The following is a 12,035-nucleotide window of genomic DNA, read 5'->3' as shown; positions in this document are numbered from 1 at the left end:
ATCTTTGCGCTTGGGGCAATGACGCAGCTAGTGAGGTTCTAACCGAGGCGCGTCTATTGCTGGTTGAAAACTATTTCCAAACCCCCTCTTGGGCCTGGGTTAAACCCAGGCCTTGGAGAATTTCTGGAAGGGCTCCCTCTGGGGTAAAGTCCTACAATGTTCAGTTAAAGCTCCATGTGCTGTTTTTTCTAGGTGGTTAAATGGGGGCTCCTGTCATTTGGGTTTTTACCGGAATGGGTGTTTTTTTTGGGGGTTAAAGTAGAGGTATTCTTCTATTAGAAGCAATCATATTTGAGATATTATTGGACACTAAGTGTGAGCACCTCTTCCAACGGGGATTCGAATCTTAGTTCATCACGTTGTGGGAGACAAGTTTCTTTCGCTAAATCTAACCTCTATTGGTTATGGAATGAAATTTAATGTTCTTGTTGTCTCCCATTCCTGAGATTCCATGTTCTTTAGCCAAGGTCTTCTTTTGGGCCTCGGCAATTAGGCTGTTCGCCCCCATAGAATTACGTCCTGATGTCTATCTCCCTTCAGTTAATCGGGTCCATTTATGAATGAAATCATGTTCAGGTATTAAGGAAGTAAGATTAAGAAATTTAGATAAATTACTGATTTTCTCTGAACTAATTTGCTCAGGTAATACACATAAATATTTTAGAAAGATTAATACATATAAGTATTTTAGAGAGATTATATAATGTATGCTGTAATTAAGTATTACCTCTGGTTCTTAATTTAAGACTCAACTGACTGATTTTTAAAAAAATTAAGAAAGCTAATAAATTACTTCATTATAATTTATGTTACATGACTTCACTAGAACACCTATGTGCATCATTAGATTATATATCAGTTTATAAGTTAGGCAAATTAATTTTAAAAAAATAAATATAAATACTTTAAAATAATTTATTAACTTTTGTTAATCTTTCCAAATTAGTCAATTAGGTCTTATATTAGGAACCAAATGTAAAAAATTTTAATTTTTTTTAATTTTCTCAAATTAGTCAACTGATTTTTATACTAATAATGGGAATTAGTATGTTTTTTCTTCATTTATGTACTTAAAGTTTGTTTTCTGCTAGCAAAAAAAAAAAAGTTAATTTCCTTTTCCAATCAAATCTTACCATGTGATTTTAATTTTACCAAAATTTTAAAATTTTATTCACCACGTCAATTTTCTATTATTAAAAGAATTCATGTGCTAATATTTGATTGGATAAATTGAGTGAATACAAGCAAATGGATCCAAATTTTGTTTCTTATTTTATAAATATTATATATTCTGCTGGTGACGGTGAGCGCACACAATTATTTGGGTCTTATATGAAATTTTAATTTTTTTTAATTGAGCAGATTTTTCAGCATGTATAATTTCACACATAGAGGAGGAAAATGAAATTCTCTAATAACTGAAGATTTTTCAACATAGAATTGATGTGAGACAAGGTCGTTATTGTCACGGACACAAGATGTAACTTTCTCTTTTTTTATTTTTTGGTAGAATGAATATGATATCTATCTAGTGTGATGTATGGAATATATGACAAAGGTGGAGTGTTAGAGTATTTTTATTGATCGGTCATGTCATATAGGCCCGAGTCGGACATCCAATTGGTTCGATTTGAATTAGGGGAAGAGGGATCCACGGGCAATGAATGGGAAGATCGAAAAGTTGGAAGAAGAAAGAATTTTTTGGTTCGACGCATGGAATTAGCTAAGCATTTTATTCGAACAAATATAGAACCAGAATGGATGGTTTTATGTCTATTACCAGTTCTTCCTCCCGAATTGAGACCAATTATTCAAATAGGTGGGGGTACAGGAGATGTTGAGCACGGGACGCAACTGAAAACTGAGGGGCTTAACATTTGAATGGCCCAATATCCCTCCGTCCATACAATAAGGCTTTTGTGACTCAAATAAGACATGGGTCATGGAAAAGAAATGAGTACAACGGTGATGTCCAGTTTAGGTAACTTTGCCCAATTGGTGAGAGAGAAACTTTTGAGAAAAAGGTGGAAGCAATAAGGAGAAGAATCATCAGAAAACGGTAACGAAACAACACATAACTTCTGAAGGCTCCATTTGCTTTTCTTTACTAATGCATACCACCAGGAGAAGAATGAAGTTACAAGAGTAATTTTGATCATCTCCTAAGAGAACTTCAAATGCTATCAGCACCTCAAATCTGAATTTTATGTAGTAATTTTTAAAATGTAAATTGGATTAGACGCTGTGTTAGTTAAGACCATAATCACTAAGTTCGCGTTTTATGTCCCACATCGTCTAATAAATTGAACGAGAATGACGAGAATGCCTATAAAATGGAGATTCGTGGCAGAGTCATATTTATCTTTGCGCTTGGGGCAATGACGCAGCTAGTGAGGTTCTAACCGAGGCGCGTCTATTGCTGGTTGAAAACTATTTCCAAACCCCCTCTTGGGCCTGGGTTTGGCCCAGGCCTTTGAGAATTTCTGGAAGGGCTCCCTTTGGGGTAAAGCCCTACATTCCTCAGTTCAAGCTGTTTTTGATGCCTCTAAATCGTGATGGGGTCCATATAATGTTGGGCTTCATGTTCAAAAACCCTGGCCCAGTTAGTAGTAAACTATTGTAATTCCCACCCAAGACCTGCTTAGCGCCAGTGGATTAGCTTGCCGCCTGGCTGTCACGTTTAGAATTATGGTGAGCCTGATTTCTTCTTGCCTTCTCTTTTTTAAGAGCTGGAAACTTCGTTAATTCAATATGGAGCCATCGCCAAACTCAACATTTAATTGCATGCCTATTTGAAAATTTATTCATCTCCTCCATAAAATAACAAGATCTTGGCCCCGTTAATTTGGGACACATTTCCCAATAATACAAAGAGATTACTTGCGTGACAATGTAAGAGTAAATTTAATTCAGTTATATGTGTGTATGTGTGATGATAAATGTCTAGCGGCCATGGCGACGACCCGGAGACAAATGATGAGAGCCGATGGGTGCAGGAGGTGAATTTGGCAAATTACCCAGTTTCCTCATCTTCATATCTGCCCCGGGGGGGGGGGGGGAGGAATCACCACACACACAAAGTTAGGTGCCAAATTTGCAGATGGAGAGCATTGAGTGGTGTGGAAAACAGAACACAAACCTGAAGTAGCTTCAATGGACTGAACGATAACAAGAATGGAGGCAACGAACACTATCGATAATAGTATCACACATTGGTAAACAGGAGACATCCCCATTAATCTCCCCTTCTTAATTTCTCTGCTTTCTCAAATCATGGTCGCACATCCAGTTTATGTATATAAAATTTCGTTGATGTTTCTTCTTAATTTAGTGTAGCTGTGCTGAATTTTCAACATAATTTGGCCAAACACAATTGAGAGAGACAAGGTCCTTGTCATGGGCAAAACACGCAAGACCCAGTTGTCCCTTTGTCAACATACAATATGCAAACACTTTTCCATTAATAAAACTACACTTGTTTGTTTACTTTCAAACTAGGCATGGATCTTCTTCAAATAATCCAATTGGTTTTTTAAACGACGATGCTAGTGGACTTGGCAAAGCAGCCAGCACGTTTTCACACATACTGAGAATATAATAAAGCATGCTTCTAAAATATACATGCTAGAATGATGCATTATAAGGAGCTTATGTAACTGCACGTTGGACAAATTTGAAGACTGGGAGCGGACAATTAGGAGACATGATGACCTATAACACAAGAAATTAAACGGCTAGGATTCTCCAATTTCCATCACAATTATTTCATCAAATCAACATTTATAATAATAGTAATTATTATTATTATTATATTGATATGTAAATATTTCATAATAAATATTGTTTTATAAGTATATTAATGTGTGGATCTTGTTAACGAGTGAGTATTGACAGATGATTCACATAATATAATTATTATAATACCCACCGTACTTCTTTTGGTCAGAACCCACTGAATTTAATCACTATAAATATTAGGTACCTAATCCATCCAATCTAAAATTATGCCAAAGTTAAAAAGCCCCACTTCATTTAAAATGTAGGGCAAAAATATGATGCTACCATTATATTTCCAATCTTGCCCTTCATATATATATACACATATATTGCACTAGACAGTTGGTGTGGTATATATTAATTCTAGTTGAATACTTTATTATGGACGATTGGACATTAACTTAAACGAAGGACAAACTTAAATATACGTACATATTTGTACGAGGTTAAGGATACCAGCTAGCATTTCAGCATTTCTTATGAAATGTGAAGTAGTTAAACTTTATTCACAAGCAGGACACAATACTAATTTGCAGGTCCTGAATAATTACTTTTCATAATTAGCTTCTCCATTTTTTCTCATTACCGACCATAACTTGCCCTGTTAAACCCCAAGTCAACCAGCAAGTAATCGGGAAAAAAAAAAAGCCCAAGTCAACCAAATTTAGCAGGAAAATGTTGGCGGGTAGGTGAGTGCCCAAAATTTTGACTAGGTACAAGCCTCGGGTTGAACACTAAACGATATGATTTCATTTTGTTAAAGCCGAGCCAGCTCATAACATCAATGACTTTGTGGCCTCATGCCATAGAAGTTTCTTATTAGTAGAAGAGTTTCTGGGTTTAATCCCACAGTTTCTGGATTCAATCCCACTTAAGCCGTTAGAGTTAATCTTCTAATTCGGGAAAAAAAAGGGAAATTCAGCTCATAAACTCACAATGCTTTTGATTATTACCTTATTTTGGAGTTATAGTAGCTAGCAGCATGTCAATACATGATAATTATGGGTATAAAATGCAATCGTTACGTTAGTTAATTACCTTGACAAAACAAATCAATATAATACCACCTCTAGTCTTCAAATGTATTAATTAGAACTACTATTATTACAAGGACTATCTTAAAAAAATAAATAAATATCAGAGACAAAGTAGATCAAAATTTTATATATATGACCAAAATAAAAATCAAATGAAATTTTATATTAAAGACCAGATATGGTATCATAATTTTCACATTTGACGAAAATCCATCTTCAATGCATCCACTTTTAATTTAGTGAGCATCAGGGAAGAAATTAATGATTAATTGACGCACCTTTAGTATATAATTAATAATGTAGCAATTATTTAAAAAAAAATGTTACATGAATTGCGTATTGTTTCACATATGAGAGCCATCAATTTCCTACCATATGAGGCTCTTAACAATAATGAGAATGATCAGAAGATGAAAACTTAGAATTGGACTCATAATAAGTAACATCAAAATAAAAGAAACAGACATGCAAACATGTGTCACTGCTACAACAAAGGCTTCCAGAACTGACGTAAAAAGTGGCTGATGCGGCCCCAAAAATGGGTAGCTAGAGTGAAGGCGGAGGGGATCTGAAAGATGGAAGCCTATGAATAGAGCCATTGGGTGCAGGTGGTCGTCTTGGCAATGAACCAGCCAGCTTTACTCATGGTCGTCATCCCTGCACTAGCGTTGGGGCACTGCAACAATAAAATGGAGGCAATGATCAAAACAGCCATCACAAAACGGTACAGAGAAGGCACACCCATGTATAGATCTCTATTCTTAGTAGCTAACTAAATATACATAGCTATTTGCTTCTTGGTGTGTGTAAATTTATAGACTTCTCAAAGCATAAATATATACATATTTTCACAGACTTGGATTTAAATATTCAGTGGTGAACTTGTGCATAATTTCAACCATCCATAGGTAACTTGGCAGAAAAAGTTCTTTTAATTTGTCTGCTGCAACACGCTTTATTATATTATATTGATCGCTTGTTGCATTATTTTCCTTCCTTGCCAACACTGCGTGCTGTGTTTATCATAAAAATGAAGTCAGGTCAAACAATGTTGGCAGACAAGTGGGCATGTAGCTAGGCCTAACCTTTAATTAAGTCCCAGAGATTTACATATAACGCTACCTCGCTGAATATAGCATCTAAATAAAAGACTCATTTTGATCCTTCCAAGTATAAAATCTTAACATCTACTTTGCTTTCTAAATTTATAATTGTTTGTCCAGACTATCTCCATTGATTACACAAATTAAGGAGGGTCCTGATCAATAGGTAATTTCAACACACATGGTTAATAATTAATCTAACTATATATATTATCTGTAAATTAGTTGTCTAACTTTTACGTTAAGGATATGAGGTATTATAATACCTCATATCCTATGTAATTTATTTTCTTAAAATTTGAGACGGAATTTGCTACGGAAACAAATTCCGTCGCTAATTTCTGTCGCTAATTCATCAGAAAATCCGTCAATAAATATTTAGCGATGGAATTAGCGATGGAATCTTTTTTCGTCAGAAAATTCCGTTGCTAATCCGTCAAAAAAATTAACGACGGAAATTCTGTTGCAATTCTGTTAGAAATTAGTAACAGAATTTGTTTCTGTCGCAAATTCCGTCTCAAATTTTAAGAAAATAAATTACATAAGATATATATACAAGTAGGAAAATACTGTTTATCATAATCTATTTAAATTATTTAATTTTTTATATAGAATAATTTATTAGATTTTATTATAGTAGTTATTTTTTGAATAACAAGATTTTTTGACTAATTGTAAATGATTTTCTTTAAATATATAAAACACATATACATAATATAATATAATGTAATATAATATATATAATTAAATTGTATATCTTATCAATGTTAATTAAAAATAAATTTAAAAAATATTTATAAAAAATTATTTATGATTTAAAATTCAAAATTAGTGTCGTTAGAAATTAAAATTATATTAAAAATATTTTTTTAAAAATAAAACATTATAAAAATAGTAAAACAAATATTTAAAAATTATTTTTTCATTAAAATAGTTATGATTAAAATTATCATATAGTATATTTTTAGTTTTTAATAATATATGTATATATAATTGTTTGTGTAAAATAATATTATATATATATATATATATTTAATTTTACATAATAAGTCAACAGATTCATTGCAGCTCAACTGGTAAAGCCACACGTGTGCACGGAGGAGGTCCTAGGTTCAAGCCATAGAGAAGTTACTTTGAGGAGGGAATTATGTGGTGGTGACACGTGACAGGCGGAGGCGAGGTGGCAGGCACACGTGGCAATTGGTAGAGGTGCCACGTGGCATTTTATTTTATTTTTTAAAAAATCAAGTTAGCGACGGAATTTGTCCGTCGCTAATTTGCGACGGAAATTTCTATCAAGAATTAGCGACAGATTAGCGACGAAAAAATTCCGTCAGTAATTAGCGACGGAATTTTAATTCCATTGCTAATCAATGAGCGACAAAGGTATTAGTGACAGAACAAATTCTGTCGCTAATTCTGTTGCTAATCCGTTTCCGTCACTAATCCGTCACTAATTTTGTTGCTAAATAAAAAATTCAGTCGCTAAAAGTATGTTTTTTTGTAGTGACTCTCGTACACAATATTTAATGAGTTTACTTTCGGTGTGGCTTTTTCTGTGTAAAAGTTAAAAGAAAGAAAACAAAGTTATTCAACAGAAAGACAGATTCGATCTGAACACAAACTACCCTTGAAAATTTCTGGATGGGCTCCCTTTGGGATAAAAACCGACAATATTTAGTTACCCTGTATTTGGTATGAGAAAATTGGAAACAAGAAAAGGGAGGAAAAATTTTAATGAGTTTGATTTAAAAAGTTAGAGAAGTTGGACTATAAAATTTTAATAAAGAGAATATCTAAGATAAAAAAATACGAAAAATTAATTAAAAGCTTTTAACCCCATTTTATTAATTTTTTAAATCAAGTTCGTTAAAATTTTTTTCTTTCATCTCCTCCTCTCCATTTCCTTCATACCAAACGGATTAAGGACTACTCCCTTATGTTCTTAATATAGGAGAGTTAACTAGTCTTATTTATAAGTTTCAAATTTAGGAAAAGGTATGATCCATTTTATAAGCTTCAATTTGATTTTATCTTAACATTTAATTTAAAGTATTTTTTCTATTTCATCCTTAATTATTTATTCTATCTCTTTTGCCATATTCCGTCCTATCACATTTTCTAATATATCTCTTTCATCATTTTTTTTATTTATTACAAGGACATATTTGAAAACAAAAATATATTTTTAACTTATTTATTACTTTTAACTAATTTTAATTAAGAATTCGTTATATGTGAATTAGGTCTTTAAAATTTATAATAAAAAACCGAAGGAATAGTTAGTAAAAATTAAGAAAATAATTTGGTTAAGTTGATTATTTATAAAATGATGTGTGTAAATTTTTTTTTTTTGTAATACCATATTTCCTCATCGCTTGTATCGAACCATTTTGGAGATCCCCTTATTGTTCGTGTTCAATAGGAATAGTTCCAAAAAAAAAAAAGTTATAAAGTTGAAGAAAAAGTGAATTGAGGTCATAACATGATCGAAATAAACTCTCAAACTAAATAGGAGTGGAGGGAGTATATCGTTTTACGTATAATAACATTGAATAAATTAGCACAAACCTGCTATGACATGAATGGACTGCATGACAATAAGAAGGGAGGCAATGAATACAAGCAGTATCAAAAAACGGTTCGGGGAGGCTACACCCATCCAATCTGCAATAAATAATGCTTTATTATCTAGTTTATATGCCTCGCCAGTGGCTTTGGATTCATATAGAGTTCAGATTTTTTTTTTTAATAATTAATAGTTTTATAAAATAATAATTTTGAATTCGATAAGAAGAGAATAATTAAGAGGAAGAAGAGAAGGGAAGAAAACGGGGGGAAATAATTCCAAATTATAGTCTTAGTTCAAACCCAATTGTTCATGCTTTCAAACAATAATGTTGGTCAAAGAATAAAAAATTCAAACAAGCTAAGGAATTTCTATTCATTTGCAGGTGGCGCACTGGGGGAAACCAAAATACAAAGAAATGAATTAGATTATAAGAAGAAAACTTGTTGTTGACATTGATTTCACTAGATCAACCTCTATGCCCTAGGAAATTCTAATCTAAGATTTGAAGACCTAAGATATAGATATATATGCACAAGGAAATTATATATATATATATATCAATATATGGTAAAATTAATCTAAGATTTTTATTTTACCAGCTGAACACCTTTTTCTGCTTACCCTTTTTGATTTCGGTAATTTGTTTTAAATGATGGATTAAAGCTTTGAACATATCAAAGCTATCTTAATTATACATTTCATATAAATCACCCAAAAAAAATTGCATTTATTAATTTTATAGTTTTTATGCGATTATTATCGTAAAATAAAACGAACGCCGAAAGGGCATGACAACTATATATGGAGCTTATTCAGGTAAAAGAAAAAACTATATGTGGAACCTTTACCCGATTTTATTGAAGACTTTCCATTTTTTGGGTCTGTCTTGTAAAATGAAATATTAAGATTTGCAGAAACATTAAAGAAATTAACTTCAAGTCTATATATGTAGCGTACGTAACATTTGATCAACTTGACCAAAATGACAGGCTTTAGTTTTGATCCTCTAGATTTGAAAACGTCCTATAGAGGCCACCCTTTACCTCACTGAGTCAGACACAAAACCGCGTTATGAATTATGATGTGCTAATATTACCCTAACTGCGTGTATGACGGTAAGTAGAGAACCCTAGCTAGACCTTCATCTCAACTCTCAAGTCCAGTCCATCCACCTCGTTTTGTATATGTTCTGTTTTAATTCCATCTGTTCTGTTCGTTTAGTTGACTTCGTTTTCTTCTTTCATCCGTATTAATCTTATTATATGTGTTCAATAAAATCAAGCAATTGAAATTCATCTTACATAAGTCTTTAAAATCTAGGAAGTTAAGGGTGAGTTCTGATAGGAACCCTATATTTGAGGTAAATTAAGAAACTCAGAGTTAAGGTCCTGTTTGGTTCGAAGCATTGAGAATAAGAGATAAGGATTGAAATTGAGATTGAAAAAGACCATTAAAAGAGTATTTAATATAAATAATTAGTTGTTACATGGGATTCATCAAACCCATAAAGATGGGATTGGAGAATATCACATCTCCCCATAGCATTCCTTAATATCATTTATATGGATTTGTCCAATTCTATGTAATAAGCAATCTTTCATACTAAACACTCTTTTAATAAATTTTTTTAATCCCAATTGCAATCTTTATTCTCTATTTTCAATGTTTTGTATCGAATAAGACCTAAGTTATTGGTGAGATATGACGCTACTAAGAAAATATTTACTTATGGGTGGGGCAAGCTCTTCTATTGTGGTTCATGGTTTCTCTTGGCTATATGGTTCATCCAAGAGAGAGATGAGGTCCATTTCTTCTCTGCGTGAGCATTCCCTAAAAATATTCATTTTTTTGTTAGGCGTATTCCAGATGTATAGAAAGGAACTATAATAAAATAGAGCCACTTTTAGGTTCTGTACGAAATAGGACAGCATGAAAAGAGTAGAGGGAACAAGTGGAAGAATAATGAGAAACTAGTAAAAGACACTACTACCTCTAGTCCTAATTACAAGAGCTAGTTGACTAATTTAAAGAGATTAAGGAAGTAAGTTAAATTAGTTATTTGTCATAAATAGGTGTTGTTTTACCTAAAATATCCTTGTTAATTAAGTGTATTGGTTAGAACTACTATTGTTATAAGGACTACTTTGAAAAATATATATATAAATATGAGAGACAAAGTGGATAGAAGTGTCATATTTAGGACCAAAATAAAAGTCAAACAAGATTTTATATTAAGGGCTGGAGGTAGTATTGGATTATATCTAATTCACGCTTTGTGAATTAGGCTCAAATCCAATATAAATGGGACTACAACATGAATAACAAAATAATGAGTCCAGAGAGGGAGCATTGCCTTTATGACTTAAAATTCAAATCCTAGTAATTACTTATACAGAAGACATGGGAGTATATATGTTTGAGGGAGTTGGTTTTGGAGATACAGGTGAATAAATGTTTAACTTTTTTCTGAGTTGATTTGATGTCACTTATTGTATAACTCAGAGACTGTAGTATGATTCCACACAACATGTACATACTGGAAAATTTGTAGAATTCTAAACATGAAACACAATAATAAAGGAGAGGAATACAACTTCTGAAGGTTTTATTGGCCAACACTCAATACCTAGGAATATATTACTAATGAAGGTGTGCGAGAGCAATGTTGATGATCTTCCAACTTTTTGGGACAGATTTTGAGACCCTTCTCTCTCACAAATAGAATGTCAAATGCCATTACTTAACGCCCTAAATCAGAATCTTGTGGACTGTTTAAGGGGTAGATTAGATGCTTTATTAGGCAAAAACAGGTATACGTGAAGGCGTGGCCGTCATAACCGTACCTGTACTGGAGCACAGCCAAGTTCTCGTTTTACGTCCCACATCGGCTATTGAAAGGGCGAGGGCTACGAGGATGGGTATCAAAGAGAGACAAGAAGCACGTGGAAGCTCATCTTTGCGCTTGGGGCAATGACGCAGCTAGTGAGGTTCTAACCGAGGCGCGTCTATTGCTGGTTGAAAACTATTTCCAAACCCCCTCTTGGGCCTGGGTTTGGCCCAGGCCCTTGAGAATTTCTGGAAGGGCTCCCTTTGGGGTAAAGCCTTGCAATCCTTAGTTCAAGCTATTTTTGGCGCGTCTAAACTCTCAGGTGTCCATGTCATGTTGGGCTTCGTGCTCCAAAACCCCGGCCCAGTTAATAATAAACTCTCGTCGTTACCACCTTGGACCTGCTTCGCACCAGTGGATTAACTTGCCGCCTGACCATCAGGTTTAGAATTAAGGTGAGCGTGATTTCTTTTTAAGAGTTGGAAACTTTGTTAATTGAACATGGACAAGACTTATGGCGCCATCGCCAAACTTAACACTTAATTGCATGCATATGTGAAATTTTATTCAATCCATACCTTTCCTTCCTAAATTAACAAGATCTTGCCCCGTTAATTTGGGACACATTTCTCAATAGTACAAAGAGATTACTTGCGTGATAATGTAAGAGTAAATTTAATTCAGTTTATATGTATGTATGTATGTACGTACGTATGATG

General features: G+C 33.3%; 1 protein-coding gene and 3 non-coding genes across 4 annotated transcripts; 3 read left to right on the top strand and 1 right to left on the bottom strand.

The window, feature by feature from the left end:
* Window positions 1-151, top strand: LOC114744418 (U4 spliceosomal RNA). Its single transcript, XR_003740098.1, has one exon. It is a non-coding gene; the product is annotated as a U4 spliceosomal RNA (small nuclear RNA).
* Window positions 152-2,360: 2,209 nt separating this feature from the next.
* LOC114744417 (U4 spliceosomal RNA) lies at window positions 2,361-2,511 on the top strand. The gene has a single exon (XR_003740097.1). It is a non-coding gene; the product is annotated as a U4 spliceosomal RNA (small nuclear RNA).
* On the bottom strand, window positions 2,369-2,786 carry LOC114744414 (uncharacterized). Its single transcript, XM_028932586.1, has 2 exons — window positions 2,775-2,786; window positions 2,369-2,545 (listed from the first exon to the last, which is right to left on the bottom strand). The coding sequence occupies exons 1-2, from the start codon at window positions 2,784-2,786 to the stop codon at window positions 2,414-2,416; spliced, it is 144 nt and encodes a 47-aa protein (XP_028788419.1). The 3' UTR covers window positions 2,369-2,413.
* Window positions 2,787-11,441: 8,655 nt separating this feature from the next.
* On the top strand, window positions 11,442-11,592 carry LOC114744416 (U4 spliceosomal RNA). Its single transcript, XR_003740096.1, has one exon. It is a non-coding gene; the product is annotated as a U4 spliceosomal RNA (small nuclear RNA).
* The last annotated feature ends 443 nt before the right edge of the window (window positions 11,593-12,035 follow it).

This window comes from Neltuma alba, unplaced genomic scaffold (genome assembly GCF_004799145.2).
Source record: "Neltuma alba isolate B1F8T4 unplaced genomic scaffold, ASM479914v2 tig00004362_pilon, whole genome shotgun sequence".
NCBI lineage: Eukaryota > Viridiplantae > Streptophyta > Magnoliopsida > Fabales > Fabaceae > Neltuma > Neltuma alba.
This window is presented reverse-complemented; position numbering and strand designations above follow the sequence as displayed.